The sequence below is a fragment of the Nipponia nippon genome, unplaced genomic scaffold, assembly GCF_047370975.1.
Source record: "Nipponia nippon isolate SJK-2023a ecotype South Korea unplaced genomic scaffold, ASM4737097v1 scaffold_2, whole genome shotgun sequence".
In the NCBI taxonomy this organism is placed as follows: Eukaryota; Metazoa; Chordata; class Aves; order Pelecaniformes; family Threskiornithidae; genus Nipponia; species Nipponia nippon.
The window spans coordinates 113,421,329-113,447,581 of record NW_028262336.1 but is presented as its reverse complement, the minus strand read 5'-3'; the positions used below and the strand labels follow the sequence as shown (position 1 = coordinate 113,447,581).

General features: G+C 37.7%; 1 protein-coding gene across 2 annotated transcripts in view; it reads left to right on the top strand.

The window, feature by feature from the left end:
• DDX10 (DEAD-box helicase 10) overlaps positions 1-26,253 on the top strand; it is a 193,139-nt gene that overhangs the window by 5,948 nt on the left and 160,938 nt on the right. For both annotated transcript variants that reach the window (XM_087757197.1, XM_087757196.1), the window contains exons 2-10: positions 2,544-2,604; positions 2,836-2,966; positions 4,667-4,825; positions 5,276-5,396; positions 6,554-6,743; positions 9,116-9,242; positions 10,488-10,650; positions 12,251-12,335; positions 26,099-26,200. In XM_087757197.1, the coding sequence (XP_087613323.1) occupies positions 2,544-2,604; positions 2,836-2,966; positions 4,667-4,825; positions 5,276-5,396; positions 6,554-6,743; positions 9,116-9,242; positions 10,488-10,650; positions 12,251-12,335; positions 26,099-26,200 (1,139 nt within the window). The remainder of the gene's footprint in view (positions 1-2,543; positions 2,605-2,835; positions 2,967-4,666; positions 4,826-5,275; positions 5,397-6,553; positions 6,744-9,115; positions 9,243-10,487; positions 10,651-12,250; positions 12,336-26,098; positions 26,201-26,253) is intronic.

Here is a 26,253-nt window from a genome sequence, read left to right as displayed (position 1 = left end):
ACCTGTGCAGACACACGCACACACAGTGCTTGCACACATGTGAACAGCATGGGCGGCACGTACTGGTCCTCTCTGTCTGGTCAGGATTAACGTCTGCTAGTGAAATGCGTACCCACACATGGAAAACGGGTCTCTCCGGCAGCTGGCATTAGCTCCTCAGTCCGCCCCAGAGCTGGCCTCAGGCCCCGGTTTCCCCAGGTGCCGGCACCGGCGCCCTCCAGCCTCTGGGGTTCGTGGTCCCGCTCCAGTTGCTGGCACTCGGCTCTCGCTGCTGCCCACCAGTCTGGCTTGGAGGCTGCTGGTGGTCTCTCACACAAGGTCAGATTAGACGGTGTGCCTGCACAGAATGTGGATGGAAAGAATGTAAGAGTAATTATTATTAGCAGTAAATAATTATTTACATCATTCTATAAGAATATTTAGTAGGACTGTAGGGCTGGCTGTGGTGATGGGGTGCAGGCCCCGGTCAGACAAGCGTACTGACTAGCCAGCTGTTACCCAGGACCGGTGCCTCTTATCCCCTTTTCCCTCTATTTTCTCACACTGGTTCCTTCCCAGTCCACCTTGTTCCCTCCCTTTCCCTGCCGTTGATCCTTCCCCTAAACATCCCATAACAAGTCTTGCACATTCCCACAACCCCCTTAATACACCTTACAAGAAGTTGTACGACGTCCCCAAATGCTTTTCCCCTGCAGCCCCCCGTGAGCCCCACACCCCCGTCAGCCTGGGGAGGGGGTGGCCCCGCTGGCTCCTCGGTGGGGTTCACCCAGGGACCGTGGGCTGACCCCTCTCCTCCGACAGTCCCAGGGTGCTTTAACTTGTTGTGCAGTGATGACATCGGTGGGGCTCCTTCCCTGGTGCTGTTCCACTGATTCTTGTGGGGTCTTTGTGTTTGCAGTGATTAATCCTAATAAACCTAATGCTAAGTGATAAACCTAATGCTAAGTATATGCAAAAAAATCTTGACACAAGAACTGTAGAGTCAAAATGGAAAAGTGGAGTGGGGAAGAAACGAGTTTGTTATCTGGAGCTATCTCCCAAAGCGTTTGTTTGCCAGGCTTTTACCCTGCAGAACATTTACCTGCTTTTGTGATGTCTGATCTCATACAGCAGCTGGAATACACTTCATCCTCATTGCATCAAGGGATTTGAAAATACAGGTGGACAGCTTAGCTCTAGTAAGGTTGTAGGGAGGCTGCCAGCAGCGTTTGCGTGTGGTCCTTGCAGATGAAGGAGTCTGCCTTTATGGATGGGAGCCGTAAGGGTTAAATGGTTAAGGGTGCGGGTGAGCTTCTCTTTTTCAGGAAGATAAGGGCTGTGTACTTTGCAGCATAGTAATGCTTTTTCCTTAATCTGGAATGGTTAAAAAAGAAGGGAGGTAAGAGCTCCGAGTTCTATTTTATGGGATATGACTATCATTACTGCATTTATAGTAGCCTCCAAAATCAAACTGCTCCTCTGTGGATATTCCCAGGAAAATAAATTTATGCTTAGCGTGCATGAATCATAAATGCAGTGCTCGTTGAAGCCACACAGAAATATGAAATAATTGGCTAGTTATGTGTTTTGCCATAGATATTTTATTATAATCTCTATTGGCAGTTAGTCTGACTGGGACAGTTTTGGAGAAAAAGGCTACAGAAGTTCTGATTTTTGGAGATACTGTTTGTATGTGAGATGCTTAGCATGCAGTTTAATTGCAAGTTATGTCTTGGGCATGCTGCATTGCAGAAAATTTAGACCTTGCTTGCATACTGCAGTATCTTTTTAAAATGCAATTTTTAAAAAAATTTAAATTTTTTTCTGAAGAGCACTGCATCCAGTTTTGGACGCCCTAATAAGAAAAAGACATCAATAAAGTGGATGCAGTTCAGCGGAGGGCCATTGAAATGGTGCTCCAGCCTCGGAGGACTTGCCCTGTGAGGAGAGGCTGGGGGAGACGGGCTTGTCAGTCTGTAGCAGAGATGGCTTTGGGGTTGGGACGGGACCTTACAGAAGCCCCTGGTGCCCCTGGGGAGATCATTGAGGAGATGGTGCAGGGTGGAAGGACGAGAGACAACTGGTGTAAGTTGACAGAAGAGAGGCTCAGCCTGGGACACTTTTTGCCCATGGGGACAGTCAGGCAGAGGCACGGGTTGCCCAGAGAAGCTGTCCAGTCTCTGCCTTTGAGCGATTTCAAGACTGGACTGGAAGAAGCCCTGAGCAGCCTGATCTGACCGCAGAGCCGACCTGCTGTGAGCAGGGGGTTGGAGCAGAGGCCTCCTGAGGTCCCTTTCAGCCTAAATTGTTTTGTGATTTTATGATGATCTGAGCTTTAAATTGCACTGTTAGCCTGCGTGGTTAAAGTATATATTATTACTTACTAAACAGATTATGGTAGAAGAGCGGTTTGGCTTTGGTCAAACTAGATTGCCTGACCAGCTAACTTTGATCAGGTCATACTGAACTACTGCATATTTATGTTAACAGTAACTTAAAGAATGCTATTTAATTTCTCTGTTTTGCTTAGATTGTAAGTACTGATTAAGCTTATTTTGTTTCAGATAAATGCAAGTGAAATTCAAAGATTTTCAGATTTTCCATTGTCAAAGAAAACCCTAAAAGGTGAGTACAAAAGTTTTCTTTGGAAAGCAATTTAAGTAAAAATGAATGTATTATTTATCTGCATCTGAATGTTTTTTTGCTTTAAACTAAGTTTTAGATAAGTATTGCCATGTACAGTGTTTTCTAAATGGAGGAATACAGCTCTGGGCAAGACAAAAATAAAGATTTTTTTTTTCTTTTTTTTTCCTTCCCCTCCCACACTCTCTTCTATTCCCACACTGCAAATACTAGGATTGCAGGAAGCTCAGTATCGTGTGGTAACGGAGATACAGAGGCAAACCATAGGTTTGGCTTTACAAGGTAAAGATATACTTGGAGCTGCAAAGACTGGATCAGGCAAAACCTTGGCTTTTATTGTCCCAGTAAGTAATTTATATCCTTCCATTTGTACTTAAACCGAGTTATCTGGGAAGTATTAGATGTCAAACAGTTTAGATTAATAGAACCTGGGAGAAAAATTATAGTTCAACTGATCTAAATGTTCCAAGAAAGCCAAGATACTAATTTAATAAAGCTGCTTGAGGTTCTGAAAGAAGTATATTTTTGGCCCTAGGAATATTCTGACACTTAGAAATTCTATTTTGATCCTTACATTAGTAGACCCTGTGTGATTTAGAAAGTGCTTTGTTTTTCTCTCAGGAATCTGTTTTCCTGGTGCAACTTTAGTTGTACAATTCTTTTAAAATTTGAAAACTAGGTGTATGGAATAGAATGGTGAAATTTCTTCAGTTCCTTAGACTTTTTTTAGATGAGTGGTTTTCACCCCTTTAAAATTTTAGGATTTGGACCTTATATAGCAAACTTAAGCTTAGTGATTGTGGACTTCCATTTCCTTGTTGTCTTTTGTGGACTCCTTAGAAATCACTTCCAGGTGCAAGCAGGAAAACAGGATGAAAACCCCTGTCATGGATAATACATATTTGACTGTTTTACTTGAAACATCATGCTCTACATTTCATTTCTTCAAGTTGAAAGTATAATTGAGACATTTGCTTGAAGTGCACATATAAGTGGATACAAAACCCATCATGTTATGATTAGATAAAGGGAAAAAGAAATGTCATTTTGATTATGGAGGGTTTTTTGGTTTAAACATTATTTGCATTTTTGTAAGCATAAATGTCTTTGGAGCCTATCCTGTCAGTAACTGTGGGAACAGTGGTAGGTGTTTTGAATACCCTCTCTACTTGAGAAGATTTATGCTTTATGCTGTTTTTTTAAAATTTATTTTTTATTAGTAAAGAATAAAAAAAAAATAGGTGGCTTCAAAAGATAGTCTTGTGAACTTGAGAAACAAAAGTGAGATTGCTCAATTAGTTAATCTAGGAGCAGAAGTACTTTTGTTTTACAGACTTTATTGTAAAACAGTTTTAGGGGAGAAAAGTGGTAAGAGAGGAGCTGGAGAGATGGAGTGAAAAAAAAATTAATTTTACAAGGATGCTTAACAGCCTTCAGTATTTCAGAATGCTTCAGGTATTCATACCTATGAAATCTTTGTGTTAGGATTAGCTGATTAAGACAGCGTTTCTACAGTGTGAATTCATAAGAGGAGGAATAATCCTGGTCTGAGGCTTATGGCAACTTATGCTTTGTAGGTAGCATGTGTGGATAGTACTGCTTCAAGTCTGTAACTGGAATTAAAGCTGCAATAATTGACTTTATTCTAGTTGCTCATTCTGTTTCTGGTTCCTGCAAAACCTTATGAGCAGGGAAGTTTCTCATGGTTTTCTACATCTGATTTCTATTCTCGTATAAATGATGAAGGCTTAATTTCCAGAATTTAGCAGAGTAGGATTAATTGTGCAGTAAAATGTTTACAATTTACCACCCATTACTGTCTGTCATAGATTGGTACTGGGGAACTTTGCTACAGCAAGTATCATTACCATCAGTTAGAATTGATATGTAATCAAACTATGTGAAATGTATACTGATGTTCAAGTCATTATTTTAATTAGTGTGGCTTTATCTTTTTTTAATAACACTTTTTATTAAAAATTTGTTGTTGTTACATATTTTGCTTCAGACTTTTTTATAATGAAAATACGGTAATTTTTTTCAGGCTTTGGAACTCCTGTATCGCAATCAGTGGACTTCAGCTGATGGACTGGGAGTTTTGATAATATCACCTACCCGGGAACTGGCATATCAAACCTTCAAGGTTCTGCGTAAAGTGGGAAGGAATCATGAGTTCTCAGCTGGCCTTATCATCGGAGGAAAGGTTTGTCCTCTCTTGGAGTTTGCTGTATGGAAGCATAAATGAGTGCTATATTAAGTACTAGTTTAGGAAAGAAACCCTGGAAATGAAAAGTGAGGGAAGAGAGTAGTTAATGGGAACCTATCAATGACCCACTTGTTTTCCTGTCTTTGTAGTCTGTGTCTTTTGAAGCTTTTGCATATTTACAGTCTTTCCAAGTTACATGACTGGATGGACCTTCCTTCCAAGTCTTCCAGGACTATCCTGTTAATTTAGATTATTCTGAAATACTTTTTGCTCAAGCCACAAGTGTGAACAAGCTGAAGAAATTGTGATATCTCTATAGAAAGAGGAAGGGCTGATCCTTGACTATTCTTTCTAAAAACTATAAACAGGTTAAGCTGGCCTGGTCATCTCTGGTACCGGGCTTCTAGTGTGAACAACTAGAGCTAAGCTGATTTAACTCCTTTTCAGGATCTGAAAGAAGAGTCTGAAAGAATCCACCACATAAATATGCTAATTTGCACTCCAGGACGGCTTCTACAGCACATGGATGAAACTTCATATTTCTATGCATCTGATCTACAAATGTTGAGTAAGTTTTTTAAGTACTTGAAAGTACTCAGAAATATTTTGTAACAGTTCATAATTGTGTGGAGCACATCTTTGGGTAAAAAGTTTATCCTAGTCACAGTGTGTAGATGAAATGGCGTTTAAGTTCACAAATGAAATGTACAAATTAAAACAGAAAACAAGAAAACCCTTTTGTTGTGTGTACTTTCTCTCAAACAGTTGCTGAGCATGCCTTCCTTAGGATGATAAGAACAAGTGAGTGAGTTAGTAAGGAACCCAAAACCAAAAGTAGTATGCCATATAATCCTTTAGGTCTGTCTTGGCTAACGCTGGCCTTTGCTTTCTGGCTGTGGTTCTTGTGTTTTTCCTGACATGATAATTAACTATACGGAATATCCATTGTGGTGTGTGTATTTCAGGCCAGTTCTAGAAAACACTTTTCTTTTAATTTTAAGACAGATTGCTGCTCCTTTCATTATTTTGTTAGCATTGTTAACGTTGTTTCTTTTCATCCTTCCAACTTGAATAAAAATCTCAGTGTAACGAAAAGGTTTGCCTGCCACTAAGAACTGCATAATCTTTAGCATAGCTTGAGGAACATAGAAGCAATTAAGAAGCTAATGGAGCTGATAAAATGTGAAATTACGCTTGCTACACTTAGTACAATTCATGGCAGTTACACAAGAATTGCATTAAACGTAGGCCCTTTTCTTAAAGCTTTGTCTCTGTGCTACACTGTTTATTCCTTATGTTTTAATGCTAAATTCAGCTTAGGTACAGGAGAGTCTGTTTTGCTCTGTCATGAATAGTACAGCACTGTTTTATATTCCATGCTTTTGTTTCAGTAATAGGACAGGGAGTTTGTAATTTGCAGTCTGTCTGCAAATTGCTGAACTGTTTACTTGAAATGCTGATCTTTTATGTTTCAGCATGTGAAACTGAGGGCTGTAGTGCATAGATTATGGGAAATACTATGACTTCTATTGCAGTTTTTTTAAAAACATATTTTATGGAGTACATGAATATCTAAAGAGAATCCTGTCATATACAGTAATTAAGCTAATTTCTGCAGTTTAAGTAGGCATGGATTTTTGTACTATATGGATTTGATGTATGATTTTTTTTTTTAAATATAAATAAAGCTAAAACCAGATTTTCTCAAATTATCTCTCAACTCAGTTCTTGATGAAGCTGATAGAATTCTAGACATGGGGTTTGCTGACACAATGAATGCAATCATAGAAAATCTACCTAAGAAACGCCAGACCTTGCTTTTTTCTGCAACACAAACAAAATCAGTGAAGGATCTTGCACGGCTGAGTCTGAAAGATCCGGAATATGTTTGGGTTCATGAGAAAGCCAAATTCAGGTACGTTGGGATAATTTTATTTTTTCTGTGGCGGTTAAACAGATATTGATCCTACTTAACTGCTTCTCTGACTGTCGGTTCCATGAATCAGAAGTTATGTCCTGCGTCCTCCTTCCTGGAGTGTCTGATCCTGTTGTATGCCTTCCTGAAAGCAAGGAATTTCCAGATAAGAGGGTACTAGTTCTGACTGATGCATTACAGGGACGCTGAACCTGCAATTTCATTGTAGCTCCTCAGGCAGTTTCGCAGACTGGAAATTTTCTTCTTCAGGAGCAAGCCCCAGAGTGGATTATAGCCTGGATGGAGTAGCGTCCTGGCTGTAGCACTTGCTTCTGAATTGCTGCTTTTTTGTTGTTTGGCTTCCTTACCTCCTGTGTGTGCATACTTACTGTACAAAACCGCCAGATATGTTGCACAAATACAATTCTTCTGTGTGCAGTTGATAAATCTGGCTTTCCAAGGAAATGCTACTCTATTGGGAAAGTGCAGAATGACAGTCTTGTTTGTGTATTCAATATTAGGTGCTCAAAGAAAAGCATGTGACATTAGAATCATAGAATGGTTTGGGTTGGAAGGGACCTTTAAAGGTCATCTAGTCCAACCACCTTGCAATGAGCAGGGACATCTTCAACCAGATCAGGTTGCTCAGAGCCCTGTCCAGCCTGACCTTGAATGTTTCCAAGGATGGGGCATTTACCATCTCTCTGGGCAACCCGGTCCAGTGTTTCACCAATTAGTCCATGTGCAGTAAGTCTTGTGGCTTCCTGACGTGCTGGATTCACTGTGCACACAAATAAATTTGTCATGCCATAGAGTTTGGATCAGAATGGGAAGGCTTTGTGAGAAGTGAAGTATGTGGTCTGCCAAGCTCAAAAAATCTAATGTGTCACTAAATGAAAAAAAAATGCACATTGTTTTTTGGCACTTTTTTTTCTTTTGAAGTCTAAGTGAAGAAACATATTTAATATTTTTGCATTTCTGTGGATTCTATCACCTAAGTGTGAAATTGCTTATGAACACGTATGATTTTTTTTTTTCCTGCTTTTCTATGAAGCCTGCATATATTTCCATATGTAAGATGCAGGAGAAAGGTGAAGCACAGTGGTAAAAATGGCTTTCCCAAAAGCAAATGAGAAATCATCAGCAAAATGAACAGCAGAACCAGGTTGAATCCTGAGGCAGTTTTAACTACTTGATTTGATTATCTCTGCATTGTACTGCAAATACCTTTTTTAATCAGTAGTGCTATCAAAAGTATCTTAAATAAGTGTGATTGCTAGAAAAAACTGTGTGGCTAACATGCTCTTAGCAGAAGTATGTAGTCTTCATTTTGAGGACTGACTATACATCTGTTTCACAGATCTTGCATTTTTTTGTGAAGTCTATTTTAAATTACTTTTTTAATATTTGGGAGAGTGCAATTAGATAATAAACTGAATCAAAAAAAGGAAAGTATTCATGTCTTTCAGAATTTACTGCCTTAGTGTACAATAGGTTATTGCCTTATGAAAACAGTTTCCTCTGAAGGACTTACAAAGCAAAAGGTGCTGTGACATAATTCAAATTGACTAGCAGAATAAAAACTGGAGCAGTGTCTTATAATTTCATCCTCCCAAGTGGCACCTTTAATAAAATAATTTTGAATACCCTTGGTCTGTTTAGGGTGAATCAGAGGAACTGTGAGAGATGAGCATTTAGATGTATTTCAAGGACAAATATGCCAAAGAATTTTTTTTTTTTTTAGCTTAGTTTATTTTATTTTGTAAAGAACAAAAAGGTGAGTTAAGATGACAATTCAGAGCTTTACAAAGTCACTTTACATGTCAGGGTGTAATCAGTAGAAGTACATCAGTGCTCATTTTTGTGCGTGATTAGACTGTGTTTTGACATTGCCTTAGAGCACAAATGATGCTTTAATAGGACTAATAGACAAAATTGCATTTTAAGTCAAGGCAATTTGAATGTCGCTGCTTAGACATGGAAAAAGCTTGACTTGCTAGTAGTAAATGAATTTAGAAGTAATGTCAAAAGCCGTTCCCTCCTCCCCACTGGCTTTAACAAGGAAATAGATTCATCTTTCAAGAGTAGCTTTCTAGTGGGGCTGCTAAGATTTGTTCCTCAAAGTGGGAGAACTTTCCAGCTTGACTTTTTTTTGTGTGTTCCCCCCCCCCCCCCCCCGCCCCGTTTTCCTGGGTATTTGTCAGACACTCTTGACTTAAAAGAAAGGACAGGAAGCTCTGTAAATATTGTATAGATATTGTATGCCTGTATATTCTCTCTCTTCCCTTCTTTCTCATTTTAATGATACGGGAACTAATGATATCTAAATGTACTTTTTGGTTTTTGGTTTGTGTTTTGTTTTTTTTTTTTAGTACCCCAGCAACTTTGGATCAGAACTACGTTGTATGTGAGCTTCAGCAAAAAGTAAACATGTTATACTCTTTCCTGAGAAGTCACTTGAAAAAGAAGACCATTGTGTTTTTTGCAAGCTGTAAAGAGGTATGGCTATTCCCCTTCTTCCCCTGTACCATTTTAAAACTGTTAAAATTAAGATACTCACGTAGATGTAAAGGCACCAGAGAGGTGACATTGTGGACTGGTTTGCAACAGGAGGTTGGGGGAGGAACCGAACATCACCTACTCCTGTAGGTATGTCACGCAGGGCCTGGCTGCTGGGAAGCTCAGCGACCCAGGGTCGATGCAGGAAGGTCCTGGAGATCTCAGTGTACTCAGCCATTTTTGCGCTCTGCTGTTAAAAATGAATGCTAAAAGTTATGTCACTAAGGGCTAGCTGTTTCAGTTTTGTCTCATGGCACATTTCGTAGTTGGGTTACAGAGTATTTTAATAGTTGTACCTACTTTCTTTATGAGCTTTTAAATCTGCCTATATAAGAAATTGTAATTGTGAAATAGTGCAGAGAAAGGTTTTTCTTATGGTTATATAGCAACTAATCCTTCAAATATCTACTTGTATAAATGTTCTGGGACTATTCTGTTGAAGTTATTTGTATGTGTTTGTATGGCACAGGTATTTATTCCCATAACTACTGCATGTGTTGAATATTTTGCAACATACGATAGTGTAGTAAATATTCATTGCAATTCTTCCACTTGTACAAGAGGTTACAGTATTTTTGTTGTTCTGCAGTTGGCTGGTGAGTACAGTGAGGTGGTAGGCTTAGTTGTACAGAAATTCTCTGAGCTGCAGCTGTACGGCAATATATGCAGTTTCTGTAACCCTTTTCTTAAAAAAATATTAGATAGCTACCTGCTGTAAAATAATGCTGCATCATGGTACTGTATGTAAGAGTAAACAGACTGCTTTTATAACGGAAGCTGTTGAAGCTTGAAATAGTAAACCAAGACTGTGCAGACAGCTTTGAGTGCAAGCACAAGACACAGCACCCCTCCAGTGTTGCCTAAAAGCAGTGCTTCTGGTGGACTTTTGATACTTCGGTCCCTTGCGTACAGCCTAACTGGTCATGTCCCAAGGTGTTCTTGCTGTTACCTGCTCTGTTTCCTTTTGGGAAGTGCCATCAAAAGGCATGCCCATCTTGTGCCACAGTTCATTTCCTCTTTTAGTACCTGGGCGTGTGACAAAGTCTCAAAATAGCATCTCTTGTGTCTGATGTGGAGAAAAGTGTGTTTTCTGTGATGTGCTGAGTCAGTTGTTATATACTGGGTATGATCTTAACAAGTTTAACATTGCACGGTAATTTACCCCCGCCTCGATTTGTTGGGTAGGTCCAGTATCTCTTCAGAGTGTTCTGTAAGCTTCAGCCTGGTCTCCCTGTACTGGCACTCCATGGCAAGCAGCAGCAGATGAAGAGAATGGAAGTCTACACTTGTTTTGTTCGGAAAAAGGCAGCAGTACTTTTTGCTACAGATATTGCAGCTCGTGGCCTGGGTATGTATCCACAGAAGCAACACTTATTCACAAAGTGATCATCTAACCCTGTTGAGACTTTATCAGTGATAGTATGCTCAGAAGACCAGCCTGGTTTGTAAGAAATGAAGCTGTAGTTTGCTTAAGAGCTCATTAGGATGTCTCAGAAGAGACATGCTTCTTAGAGTTCTACTGTTTCTGTACTGAAGAGGCCAACTTCATTTGTGCTTATTTTTTCTTTTTGTCCCAAAAAGACCTATGTTGTCACTAGTTTTGTAATGGCATTTGTTAGTGAGGTAGTCAGTGGAAGCTGTCATTTATTTATTTATTAAAGTCTGTAGACAATCTAGTTTTTCCAGCCATGTTCTGTGACAAATATCTGGAACGAGGGAAAATGGAAGTAGTAACGTATTTGCTTTTACTACATGCCTTAAGGCAAGATTTTAGCAGTTTTAAGTATTTCTGATGTGTCTGTATCCTGTGGGTTATTCCAAAGGATATGAAAAATTACTAACCTACCAGGATGTGGAAATGAAAACCTGAAGGAATTTTAATGTCTGAACTATGAATGGCATTATAGGACTGTATTCTTAAGGGGGCAGAAAAATAGATGAGGGAAGAAGCAAGAATATTTACAGGACCTATTTTGGCTTGAGTTTCTTTCCTCTGGTCATTACCTGCTGAATTATGATTTACTTCTTTATATTTTCAGTGGATACTTTGGACTTTTTTTTTTTTTTATTGTTTAGTACTTGGAGGCATTTAGGCATGACGCAAGAATGTTTTCAGGAGTCTGCTTGTTCTTTCAGATAGTAAACTCCGTTGTCCAAAATGTAAGGTTTTGTCAGTATGCTACAAAAGGAAGGAAGGTGCTCTAAAAACTGAAGGCAGAAATGAAAACTGTTTATCGTACCTTCCACATTGCTGAAATCTCACTAGCGAGGATCTAAAGTGGGTATGGCTGTTTGGGTTTAGAGTGTTGGTGTAATTGTGGAATACAGCATAGCTACAGACTTGGTCAGGAAGTAACACAGACTTACTCAAATGCAAAGCATGCTGCTGCCGGATGAAGTGCAGCACTGAGAAAATGCTTATTAATAATTATCATTCACATTCAATGTTGACTTCTTTGTCAGGCTTGGTCACTCCTTCCTGCCTTTGAGAGGGACTATGATATTTCTGTGTATGGACAACTGAAGTAGCGCTGTCTCGCCACAGCTGACTTCAACCACCGGTGGTGTAGGATATTGATACTGTAGGTGAAAAGTGGGTCAGATATTGTTATTTAATTATTAAATGTAGTGGTGTTTTATCATGTGTGTGACACAAAACATGTCAGTTCTTGTCAAGTGTGAAATTCTGTTCCAGTGTACTGTCGTAATCTAGGAAATGAAGACACCGTTAATTTTAGCTTTCTTTGATGAAGAGGAGGATTGTTTATGATATGCTAATACATGCAATTAATTTTATTTTTATTTCAGAGGTTGCACCCCGTGTCTGTAAATTGATCTAAATGATGGTTCTTACAAGAATTAATGCTCCAAAATAATATGTTGCTCTTCAATAGGAGGATTTTGAGTACAGTGAGCTTAAATTTTGACATATTTTTTTCTTCACCCAGATTTTCCAGCAGTGAACTGGGTCATTCAGTTTGATTGTCCAGAAGATGCAAACACATACATCCACAGAGTGGGAAGAACAGCCAGGTTTGTTTTCACTTTTCATTAATATTTTAATGTTTAAAACTAGATTGCTGTAGGGACAGATGATTAGCTGAAGACTCACTTGAAAAAGTCAAGATATAAATTGGAAAGAAAGAAGGGCTGTTATCACCAAAACACCCTTTTGATTACTTAAGAGGAATGCTTTGACTTAATAATTTCTTAGTGAGCTTCAGAGACTCCTCACAGGAGACAGGAAAAAAATATGCCCAATTGTTTAATCTGATCAGGGAAGATTAATAGTGAGGAAGCAAAAATCTTCTTTTGCACTTGGCAGGATTCCCTCAAAGGCTGAGTTGAGCATGTTTGTGAGTGGAAAAGCTTGTTTTGCCACTGCCATTTATAGATAAATAACGCTTTAGACTGTGAATCCAATTTCTTTGTGTCATTGAAGACTCTTCAAAAGAATGGAAATATTTCTTCCTTACTTTAATTTGGGGAGGCAGGAATCAAACAATGTTAATTACAGGTTAAATTTTTAATTTTCTAAGTCTTTTGTAGAATTATACTCTTAGGGATAGCTTTAGTTAAAATATTTGTGGCTAAGCCTTTATAATGGAAGGGAGTTACCCAGATGTACTATTGCAAGCCTCGTCCTTGATCTCTGAAGTAGATTTTTAAGAGAAACAGGAGTTGTTATTGCATATAATTCAGTAGATCAAAAACTTCACGCCGTTATCTGAAGGATAAAATGCAAGACCTGGCGTTATATCTTTGTGCATAATTTAATTTGTGTGTAGTAGGGCTTTATCATCTTTGTTACAATATAGGTGGAAGTCAAACCTAATGACAGAACAGGTTCTTAGAATAAGCCTTCAGCACTCTGCACTATAGGAGTTTGAAATCTGTCTTTCCAGATCAGATGGCATTAAATTTTGGTGACTGCAATAGGAGTGTGTACTTCCAGCCCTCTTTCAGAATGTGGAAGTTCTAGCCATGGTTTCGTTGTAATTGGTAATGCTTCTGCCCCATTCTGTCCTGTGTTCTGCATTTTCCTATCTACCTGTTATAACAGAAGGGAATAATAAATTTTTAAATGCTTTTGGAAGAAAACTGTCTATGAACAATATCAGCAAATGTTATATATGATTAGGTAAAACGTAGTTATTTGGCTAAATTCAAATCTAGATGTAAACTCATGTATCCCAATTGAGAGAAAAAGCATATAGGCTGAGTTAGAATTCTGGGGTTTTTTTTGTGGGGTTTGTTTTTTGGTTTGGTGGGGGTTTTTTTTGTTTGTTTGGGGGTTTTCTTGTTTTTTTGTAATCCTTTGTGGCTTACTCAGAAGGCTTGCAATTTTGTCTTTATGGCATACTGTCCTTGTGGAAAGCAAAACAATATATTTGGCACTGTTTAATTGGGAGTTTCTGGGAGGCTTGTTGAGCTCTTCCCAAGCTGTGTCACTGATTTAAAGCACCTCCCTGGAGTTATAATCCTCAGCCTTGTCCCAATTCTCATTAGGTGCTGAGAAGAGCGATTGTTAAGTCGCTTTAGAGAGGGGAAGCAGCTACATAAAGACAAATAATGCCCCTTTCCCACAATGCTTTTAATAAAATGTCACTCTGATGAGGACGTTAGCCTTGCAACCTTAAGGGTCTGTCTTCAGCAGCCTCTTAAGTACACCCTTCTGTGATTGCTTCAGGGACAGATTTAGGCAGAAAATTGGGGCAGAGCGCCTGCCCTGTAGGCCGTGGGCTGTGCTGGAGGCCTGCCCCTTGCTTCACCAGGCTATCATTTGCATTTCCCTTTACGTGAATTGTTCAGAGCAAGTTGTTTGAGCTGGCATGGTGGTGACTGATATTGAAAGCAAATTCCTTCTGTAGGAGAAGCTTTATGGGTATTTTCTGTCTCTTAATCTGATACAAAGATCAAGGAAGGTTCTGCCTACACTGAGCTTTCACTTTGGAGAAACATAGAGGCTCTCTCTGTCCCTAAAGTAAAGCAGTCCTGGAAAGTGATTTGTTTAGTGAACTTAACAGCATGAAGTAAATCGTTGAAAATAAAACAAGGGAGACATCTAATAGTTTTAAGTAAATACCGTGTACTAAGTATGCTAATGCAGTTTTAGGTGTGGATAATTGAGAACGTACTTCTCGGTGAACTCTTTAAGTGTTGAGTATGAAACTTCACTTGTTTTCAGTAGCTACAGTTTCTTCTAGAAGAAGCTCGTGTTTCTTCTAGAAACCTGATAAAAATGAACTGAACTGCAGTTTAGTAGTCCTCATTAATGAGGTTAGAGATAATTACAAATTTTCATGGGTTATGAGAGTGTATAATTGCATGGAATGAAAGCTAAATTAAATATCTCAACTAATGAAGAGACTGTGTTAAACTGTAATTAAAACTAGGATGCCAAATACTGTTTACTTTTGAAATCAAATTATTTTGTGATACAAAAGTAAACATGAAAGTTGAGAGAGAAATTGTTTTGGGGATGTGGCTGAAAAACCTTTGACTAAGTATTGTGGATGTGTTCCCACATCTGTTTTACAGTTTTGCAAAACCTTATCTAAGATGAAAGATAATGATTGATTTTTTAAGTGGGTAAGACCACCATGTTCCCTAAGTAGCATTTCACTTGCATTTCATTCTACTGAAGAACATAAATTGCAACTCCTGCATTTTTGATTCGTGGTAAAGTAAGATCAGGAAAATCTGGGTGTTGTCCAGTAATGCTTTTACTTTGTAGTAGAATTGGCGTATCTTGATTTTTTTTTCTTTGTTTTTTTTTTTTTTTTTTAAACTTGAAAGGTATGCCACAATTGGAGTGATTGGAAGCTATTTCTTCCAACTGCATTTTAATGTATTTAAAATCTTAACTAGTTCAGTAACAGAATTTCTAAAATACTGACAATGTCATGGCCATGCCAATAAATATTTTTGGCTGTATTTTTGTCACACAATCTCTTAGCAAAGTCTGTAATTTAAAATACTAGATCACAGCGTCTTCCTGTGGGTTTTAGTTTCAAAAATTGTAAGTAAATAAGAGCTACTTGTAGTAATTGTCTGCAAAACTTATTTCTTCTGGCTTTTAATTTCTATTGATGCCTTTTGTCCTGTAGTCTATGAAGCCTACAGTTGAAAATATTCTTTGATCAATTTTGTGAAACAAGTTACAGTGCCGCTAGGGGACAGCAGAGGATAATAATTTCTGAAGCACTCTGATACTCACTTTTTTCCCCAACTGTTTTTCCAAACATAATTTGTAAGTTGTCTGGCATGAAAGAAACATATATAGGGATGTTTTTCTTTCAGTTGTGATTGCACTGATGAGCAGAAAAGACACTGAAAAGTCTATTTTATCTTTCTATTCATGCGTAAATATTTTGTATTTTGGATGTACCTGTATCCTGGCACATCTCAGCAATTAATTTCTCTCTTTCCTAACATTACATTCCTCCCTCCGCTCTCCGCTCCATTTTTCTTTTTTTTTTTTTTTTTTTTTTTACTCTTCAGAGGAGACTATTAAAAACTGTTACTTGAGTTTAGTGATTTTTCTGTCAGGAGTCTTTTTTTTAAAGACACTGACAGTGGAATGTTAAACAGAATACATCTTTGCTCTGCAGTTTTTATCTGTGTTATTTCTGGAACTTTATATAGGCTTTAGGTCTGACTCAGGCTCAGACTTCTGACGGTATTTAATCGAGGCTCATTGGTTAGGTTTCTTAGGTGCTTAAACTGACTTAGGAAAGTCACTGTAATTTTGTTGTTGTCATTAAACATAGTGTGCATACAGGCATGCATATTCTGTCTAGCTCTACATATGCTTTTTTCCTTTTGGTAAATTATATGCTGAAAACAAATGGAGTAATGAAAGTCCATGTTCCCAAAGCAGGATACTCTGCCTACCATCTTTGCACTGGCGAATATGATGATTAGAGCCAAGAAGTATGAATAAAGACTTAAAAGATCTATGATCTTTTTGATGCCTTGTGAATACTGAAGAATACACACACATCAAATTTTGGAAAGGTGAAAGGGGCAGGTCGTACAATGATCTTACTCTGTCATAGTAAAATGCTTTGAAGCATGCTCATTGGGGCTCTCCTTAAGTAATTCCACTTTATACATGTGAAAGTGAGACTAATAAGCCTTTAGAGTAATCCTTGCAAGTGGCACTAGAGCATTTAAATATGTGAGTGACTTAATGGAGCTATTTTTCAATGGTGGAAGCTTCATTTTTTTTTTATTTTTTTTTTTTTAATTGGGAAATATCTCCCAAGGATACATGTCTTTGGTCCTGAATAAACAGTGCCGTCAAGATGGCAGCTTCTTGTTTGATTATTTTTTTTATATTTAATGCCCATTGAAGCACTTTTACTAATGTTTCTTTAAAAATAAATGCAGTATTATATTGCAGTCAAGTCATTATCCTAACTCAAGTTAAGTAAAAATAGCTGCTAGTGGAGGTCACGAGAAATTGTTGACATCCCATATTTAACTTGCAATTCACATTATTAAATTTTCTAAAATTAAACACTGTACCCTAGCTGCATTCCTGACAGTGGCCTGCGATGCCGCAGTCGTACTGACTGGCACCGTGTTATCCCTTAGAATTCTCTTCATAATGGCATGGTATGAATGTTCCAACACACTGAAATATTAAGTGCCTAAGGTTATTACCTGCTGACATGAAGCTATCCTGTAAGCTGTAATAAAAAATAAATAAGCACATGTATTTTAATGCGGTAGAATGGACACAGCTGCTGCGGAAAATGGATTGCTTATAGCCTAGGCTGGAGGACCCAACAACCTCCCAAGGCCTTTTGAATTCGGTTCATTCTGAGACGAGCATGATAAGGTTGACTATTCTTGTCCATTATTTCTTGTGACTAAGTCTGTCTGGCAAACAAGGACACCTAGCCAGTATGACTGAATGAAGGGGATTATGGTTTTGTGGTATGAATAAAACCCAGTTGCATGGTTCTCAGAACTTGGCAATAGATATAAATGGGCTACTGTCCAGACAGAAGAAGGAAAAGGATATTAAGTGATCAGAGGAAAACAAAACAAAACAAACCCCAAAATAAACAAACCCCAAAGCAATCTCTAACTTCATAGCAGTATTTACTGATGCGTTTTTTTTAGGATACTGAACTGAGGTCTATGCAGTGGAGAAGTAGGCGTGAACAAAGCATTAGAAGTGAGCTAAAGCAAAACCAAAAAATGAAGCCAGCTCACTTTCTGTTGTTTGTTTTAAATGCTCCGTGGGATGTCGGACTGCTCACAACTCATGGGAAAGAGCTCTTCTCCCTGGCTGAATCGAGGAACCAGCAGTGAACACGGGCTGTCTGCAGTGTTTGCTCAGCTGTGAATAGCAAGCACGCTTTCTGGTCTATTGTAATTCTTGTTAGGCTGATTTGGTAGGACTTGCTGTAGATGATCTAGCCCAGTTTCAGTTAGCAGTGCACACAGATCTCTTGTTAAAGATTTGTTGTTTTAAAGAAAAATATCTTTTACAAAAAGAGACCATTGATCATGTAGATGGCAATAGAAATTCTGATATTAGTGCATTTTTTTCTGTACTCATTTGTCACTTAAAAAAACAGAATAACAAATTACCACATTAGGGAAGAAACCCAGCAGTGTAGAAGGTGTGATAAACAGTAGATAAAACTCTTCTTGCTCCTGGGCTTGGAGAAATGATGTTTTCTTGTTTTGAAGCTTAGATTTCACCAGTCCTCATTATGTCAAAAGGCCTGGAAGGTAGTATAATTGGAAACAGTTTTGCCTGAATTGAGCCCGATAGGAGAGACTTAAAGCTGTTACTTTGTTTAAGAAATATGTTTAAAAATGGTATCTTATATAATCAGATTTAATAGTTGAATTTTAAAACAAAACTATGAATTATTGTATTTCTGTGGAAGGCCTTGGGGTATATATGGATATTAGTTTCTCTTTGTTGAAGGATAGTGTGTGGGTGAACAGATTTATTCATATGCATATCAGATTGAAATAGGTCTTCTCAGAATAAAACTGTCCATTTTGATGTTTTTTGGATATATTTTTGTAGATGTCTTATGTTGTTCCTTTACATGAGAGTGCAACGCAGACAAATGTCTGCATCAATACAATGCTTTTTTTTTTTTCCCTTCACTACTGTAATTACTTTATCAAGGAATTGAAAATAACTTTAAAATAGAATATAAATTAGATGCTGGAAATAATAGAACTTGACTTGCTAACTTTTTTCTAGTCTGTATTATATTAAGTATGATTGTTAGGTTTTTAGCCAACCCATAGATTGGAAAGTCACTGTAACCTAGCTTCTAAAAACTAGATGTATATTTGCATACTCAGATGGTGATTCTCTCTTTTCAAGTACTTCTTACAACAATGAATAACTGTACTATGCCAGGTTTTTTTTTTGCCTTATGCTCAAGTCTCCATTGCAATAGTGTGTACATTAACTAATACCTCTCTAATTTCACTGGCATATTCTTTCAGTCTTTACAGGGGTAAATCTTTGCTCTAGAAGCAAGGATCTGTGCTGCTTTTTGAATTTTGCTTGTCAGTTATTCCACGTGATGGAATTGTCTTGTTCTGGTTTCTTTATGGAAACTAAAAATGTATGCAAAGGTTTAAAGAACATTATTGTTGCAAAATCAAGTGCTCCAGAATATTTATGTTCCGAGAAGGGTGTGAATGGTGCGCAGTGAATAAATGATCACTTTACATGGTGAATAATTTGGCTTCACAGTGGAAGTAACTATTAGATAGTTTCGTATTAATAGTTTGGCAACCATGTCTGATGGACAAAGGGTCCAGTGGAAGAAGAGTGAAAATATGTAATTAGAGCGTATCATAATGTGCGTGCAAAACCAGGCAAATTTAGTGGGCTTGGTTTTGATGCTATTCCAAATGCTTAACTTATTGCCCTTAGTGTTTTAAGGAAAGCAATCTTTTGCTTACATCTGGTAAGTCTCTAGCAAATTTGACCTGGGTGGGAAAGAGACAGTTGAGGAGTTGATTTGGCTTCCCTGGTGCCTGATTTCCTTTCCCTGAAGGGATCTACTGTGGAGAGTTTCTGCAATACTAATGTTTCTGAAGGTGGCCTGTTGGCTTGGAATGCAAGGCTTTTTAGGAATGGCTTTGATGTAAGCTCACAAGTTTTGCGGTGATACTTTACTTCTATGTCTTTTGACAGATGAGATGACAGCATATGTTGATACTATCCATCCTGGCCCAGTTAGGCTAAAATTAGATCTTTAATCAAGTCAACTTGGTAATGTCCCATTTAAGTTAAAGATTAAAAAACCCCACAAAACACGGTTGTTTGTTTTTTTTTTTAGTATGGTGGTAGATGTGTGACCTCCAAAGCATAAAAATTATATACTTACGGTTCATTGCATGTTTGTGTGTGGTAAATATATTCAAAAACATTATCACCTCCTTTATATTGAGTTTTCTGTAATGGAAGTATTCCAATTCAGGAAACTGTAATGCAAGTATCTTTATATCTGCAGCCCTCCTCCTCCAAATTTTATGATTATTTCATCATCTCCATTTTTCTCCTTTGCCAGTTTTTAAAATAGATAATTTTTTTCTTGCCGAACAAAGCAGAAATACTGCCTTTAACTCTCTTGAAATTTGGCATCAACTTATATCTTCTGAAATACAAATGTTAGGGAAACATGCTGCACTACATCTGTGCAAGACAACCTGTAAAACATTTCCTGTAAGGTCTGCATATCCACGCAGGCTATCCTTACAGTTCTCTTTCCAGTGCTTTCCCATCCTTTTTTTTCATACTGGATGTCTGCCCTACAGCAGAACACTGGTGCCTGATGACCATCAATCAGATGGTCCCCATTCCTATTTTATTCTGGTATCACTGTGACTGGTATGTCACTGACGATTAAAATATGGTGCATTTGACTGAACTATGTGTTGCTATGGTTGTGGCAAGGATGTAAAATTACTCTGAATGTAGTTAGAACAAGCTCAACTCTAGCTGCATGGCAAGGTGGAATTGATTAATAACCATGGTACGTTTTCATCTATTGCCTTTGCGATAAAGGTAGTATTGTTTGCTTTAATAGTATTGGCTAGGGGTATATGCAGCCTTTGGCTGGATCTGATCAAGGGTAGGTTAAGATTAGCGAAAATTGAGTGTCTGTTTGGCCTGCACGAAAAGCATTTTCTCATCTTGTCCTCGATGAATTGTTGCCATGCTATTAGTTCCTTCATGCTTGATACCAGCTGTTGGCTCAGGGTGATTTTTAGCAGAAGTTTAGGATAGTTCATTCACCATGACAGAATCTATCATCTTGATTTTAGTGTTTTATTTTATTTATTTTTTGGTATGAAATGAAACTATTTGGCAACTCTTTGTGTTTCTTTGCTAGGGAAATGGTGCTCTTGACATTTTAAACCATTTTTCTCTACTTCTAATTAGCCAGTACCACATTGTCCTAAATAATTTATCCCATTTCCTTCTTGTCCAGGCTTTGGTGCTAGCCCTTGATTGTAGGCATCCTTTATCTCATCTGCAGTCAGTGTGAATATATCATTCCTACCCTTTGCTTTATAGTGCTAATGATGATTTGTCACAGTTTCCTTGCTTGTAAGTCAAGACTGAGTTGCAGAGAAGTTGCTTGCCTTTTTGATAAGTATTGAAGCCAATAGACCCTAGAAAATAAGACAGATTTGAACTAGAACTATGGGATTTTTTTTTTTCCCAAAGATTTTCCGCAAGTAAAATGTAATTTTCCATAGAATGGGAATGAATCGTATCTGGTATCCTAAGAGACTGTTAAAATTGCAATGCAAAGATGATTCCCTGCTCTGGTTTCTTGATTACCTTGAGGAGATGACAAGATAAGTAATCAATTACTACACAGTCCAAGGAAGTTTGATTACTTTGAGGTTTTTAATTTACTTTTCTCCAGCACAGTTGAGGTGCATACTTAGTGAATAATAAATCACCAGAGTGAATTAGCCTTTTAGGACAGATGTTTGGTTTTGGTCATGATGGACCACTTGAAGGCTGCAGTCAGCAAGAATGGGGAGAACTTCTCCTAATGTCTTCTCATCTACAGAAGGAGTAGTCCTCCTGCTGAAGAATTTCAGTAGCTGAGGTTGACTTTTTGCTGCTGTATCATCTATAAAGATTTAAAGGTTTTATCTGTCTACTGAAAATAATTACAGAAATGTTCTTTTGTTGGCTTTAGTGGAGAACTTTCTTCCCTTAGGATACTGAGGGATGTTCTTTTCTCCTATGTTTTACGCATTGTAATAGAAGCAAATTTTGAGCAGAAGATCTAAGTGTTCTTTTTTTTATTGTTTATGCCAGTTTTTAGTAGCTTGTGCTTTCATAAGTTTGCCAGTATAGAAGTTCTTAGTATGAAAGACATAGAGAAAACACCTTTGAAAACTTAAATTTTCCACTGCAGCCTCTCTTTTTGAGGTTATCTTTAAGACCATAATTTTCTTATTAGCACATTACTAAGTTCTTTTCTTTTTTGAGAAATAAGATAATACTCTGCCCAAGTAAAACTCCTTTTTCATAGGCTTGCATTTTGCTTTCTTTAGCTAAACACCCACTGGGGACACTGAACAGATACAAACCTTCCCAGATAGTACTTAAGATTGTTTGATTTTCAGCTCTCTCAATTCTGTAATGATTTCATTTTCATGTTTAGCTCTGAAGAACAGTATTAATATTAAACTGTCTGTTTTAGTTAATTAAATCACACTTACAATATAAAAATGGCCAAAGACCGTTCCTCCTTAGCTTCAAGTACATTTAAAATATTGGCATTGAAAAGAGTGAATGTTTCCAAAATAGGTAAGGAAGAAGATTACGCTGCATCAATAGTTACCAGATGGCTTTCACTCCCTTTGAATTTCTGAAGGCATCAACTCTGAGAAATATTTTTAATGTTGCCTCCCCCCCCTTAGTAGTTGCCAAAAGATGAGAAAATATAGGTGTTTGGAAACCTCTGTCTCTTCTTTGTCTATTTTTATGTGATTGTCTCTTTATTCAGCTATAGTACTATTTTCTCTGTATAAAGGCTTTGCAAGACTTAATGTAAACATTGAATTAGTCGCTGTCCATAGATACCGGATTTAATGCTTGTTTTCTTTTTGTGAAGTACCTATGGAGCGTGCCTTTAGAATTACATCCCCTGAATTTGTACTTTCTGAAAAGATAACTGACTCAGCATATAATGTGTTTAGCACTCATAACACAAGAACACCTTTTAAGGGTCAGATTGAAGGTTTGTCTGATCCTGCGTCCTGTTTTGAGAGTGACCTCGTGGGTACTGAGGAAAAGCTATAAAAGCTAAACTAATGTAGAATGATATTTCCTGTACTATATCATTCCAGAGTTTGGGTTTGTGGTTTGCAGAGAGGATATCTGCACTCTCTGACCCTTGATGGGTATTTCTTGATGATTTGTACGGCACTGGTCTTTCACAGTGTGTTGCACACTTGAATAAAATAAATATAATAAGGCAACAATTTGAGAATGCCAAGTCAGGCACTCTACGATAAGAAATGACAGAAGCAACAGGACTACACAAATCACTTCATGCCTTTGACTAAATTTAAAGAATCTGCAAAAATAATCCTTTGTAGGTGTTTATATAGTGTGATCAAGACTTTTTTTTTGTCTTCTTGACAAATGAGGAAGATTCTTGTTAAGAGACTAAACAGACATTCTTTCCAGATATTGGATCATTCTCATAGCTCTTTTTGGAATCCTTTCCTCTCGTAGCATCTGTTTTGAAGAGAAGAGCAGAGCTGTGTGTTATTCTGTACTCTAAATCGGTGAGACTAGTATTGGCAGCAATATTATCTCTGTCTTCCTGTCTCATACAAGCCTTGGGTAGATAAAAGAGAATATTTTCATCCTTCTGTCCAACAGTGCTCTGAGAGCTCAGGTTCTTTTGATGAATAATTAGCTGCCTTGGAACTGTGATCATCAATTTTTGCCATAAAATGCAAAGTCCTCTAAGGTTCGGTAGCTTTCCAGGATTTCATTGCTTCTTCAAGCAGTGGCAGTGTCTGACATGCACCTACTTTGTGGAAGTATCATCTGGAATTTGGCTGGGTTAGAATATATAGAGCTTTCTTAGAAGGTGCACTTGGTCTATGTAAGCAAGTCAGTCCCAACCTTAATTATTATATAAAGGGCCCGAACATTCATGGCATGTTTGATCAGCAGTGACTTACATCCTCCTATGCTGTTGGTAAAGATAATAAATTGCCTTAAACCAAGCATATGGGTTGCTTTAGAAATCTTTTTTAGAAAGATTCTGCAAGCTGATATTTCTGCATTGAGAACATTTTAGGTCTACTAATTAAATGGATTAAAATCAAGTTAGTATAGTTTTTGTACAGTAGCTTTCCCTCACCCACAACCCTAAAGCAGTATTTTTTGGGACAGAGTCCAAATGTCTTACCATTTCTTTTGGTACTCTTACCAAACTGTATAAAACCAGTAAGTTTTACAGAGTGTTGGTGTGTGGCAGAGACTCTCCTCTTGTATCAATTTGATTTCCATGTAAAATTTCAAAATCTAGAATGTAAGGGTTAAAATCTCATGACAAAAACATTTATTAAGCATTTTTAAATTATCTTTAAAAGTCAGTCCCAAAACCCATCATGTATAGCATTGGGCAAAAAAAAAAGGCATCTGAGAGCGTTTTGTTGTGATTTTTCAAATTCATCTGATGAAAGCAGAGAGCTGTAATAAAAGCTGACAGACTGTTTTAACTGCAGATTTTGTTGCTACTTGCATTGCTTACTGTGCTGTGACAGATAGTGTTTATAGTTTTCAAACAGTTCTGCAGTACTGTTTTTGCCAAGTGATAACTGTTGAGACTTGGAAAAATGTGGGCTCCCTATATTCCATCGGAAATGATTTTTATTAGTATGATTCTTCTTTGGCGTGCCTGAGAACATCCTTCTGCGCTCTCTGGCCTCCAACTTAAAAGCTCTCCTAAGCCAAGGAGCCTGGACTCTAATGCTTCCTTAAATAGCACTTATATCCCCTTTTCTGTCCACAGACTGAACTGGTGTTTTCTTCTGTCACTGCTGAGCTTTTATTGGAAAGATAGGTGACCTGTCTTGGCACAGCCTTGTTCTCTGTGGTCTCTGACCCAAAGACAAATTAATAACATCTCCCACCCTTCTGCAGATAGTTTATACCTTTTGCATAATATTCTTTCCTTGATGGTTCTCTTGATGGAGAAGAGTAAATGCAGTTGGAGTAAAGACCCAACAGGAGAATGTATGAGGGAGTAACAGAAGCTGAAGATTTATGAAATGGCAACAGACTGAGTGGAATAAAGATAGAGGAAACAGTTAACTTTCCTTGTGGAAAACAGAAAGGACAGACCAGATATGCTTAAGACGCATGAAAACTTTTACCAGCATAGGGGGAAAAAAAAAAAAAGACAAATATGACTGGAGTAGGAACCAAACTAAAGGCCTGTTAAGGTAGTAAATAATTTGATATAAATTGGCACTTGAAAAATAATATGATGATAATGTTCTGTTTCAAATAAATAGAATACTTGTAGTCATAGCAGTTTACGTATAGGCTTACAACCTGCTGTTGCCGAGGGACTTCCCTGTGAGTAGCTCTTGGCAGTTTAGAGCTGCTCTGCATAGTAACTTACCACTCTTTTATTTTGCTTTGTCCCACACATTCCTCTCATCAGTTGGCTGTGAGTTGGATTCTGTCCAATTTTGGCATATTTCTGAAATTTAGTTGGATTGTTGTTTTTTATGTAATGGAGGACTCTATGCAATATTTTCCTATCAATCTGTACTGTAAATGGGGAAAAAATATATGTGTTACAGTACATATGGACTTAGATAATGCAGATAAGCTAACTCATCATTACTGCTTTTTCAGTAGGACTTAAACCCATTGTCTTGTTTGGTTACTAATGCTGTTGGGTATTTTTTCTAGCGACTTGAGGACATTCATGGAGAAAAATTTGCCAAAAGTAGGAACTGACATTTTCTTTCACAAAAAGAAAGTGAACAAGAAGATACTTTAAGGATAAAATGGAAGAATTTTTATTTCTTTGCCAACTATGTATCTTGAGTAATTACTAACTCAGCTACATTTGATACAGCTGTTAAATGCATTGAAAAGTGAATACTAGATATGATCTTATGGGATCAGTCTGATTGTATTTTTTATTTTGCACCTAAAAACTGCTTCTATAAATGAAAGAACTCCTGTTTTTATGCTTTTCTTTCAGTGACTCCTCTGTGACCTGTTAGAAAGGTAGCCTTTATTGAACATGCAAGTAGTTGTTGGAATCAAGACACTTACCCTTTTCTAGCCTTTACACTTGCAGCATGTGCAAAGGAGAATTAGTTGTTACCAGGTGTTAAGACTTGCGTATAGGTAAAGGATTGATGCAAGTAGCTAGATCTTCTAGTATTGTAAGCTTTGATCAAGTGCCATTGAATTACTACAGAAATATTTCTAATCTAGGGAAGAAAAGATCCACTGATCTGAATCTGTGTCTTAGTCCCAGATGTTTATGGCTCTAGGCGTGGTCTTGGAAACAGCTCAAGTGGAGATACTGGCAAGTCACTTAACTGGTTTGCCTTTTCTTTTCCCTTTGGAAAGTCAGGATTTTGTCTCCTTTTTGGGCTGCTTATAAGGAAGCAAATGTAAATTCTCACTGGTTATTGAAAACATCAGTAGAAAATGTTTTTTTTTTTTTGAATGTTTGCTTGAGGTCTCTCTTTTGTGGCTTTTTCCCCCCGATCAGATACAAAGAAGGTGGTGAAGCTTTGTTAGTATTGCTTCCATCAGAAGAAAAAGGCATGGTGGAACAGCTGACACAGAGGAAAGTACCTGTCAGTGAAATCAAGTAAGTGACTAATGGCTTGTCTGTTATTCAGCCTTCTTTCTACAGGAATAATG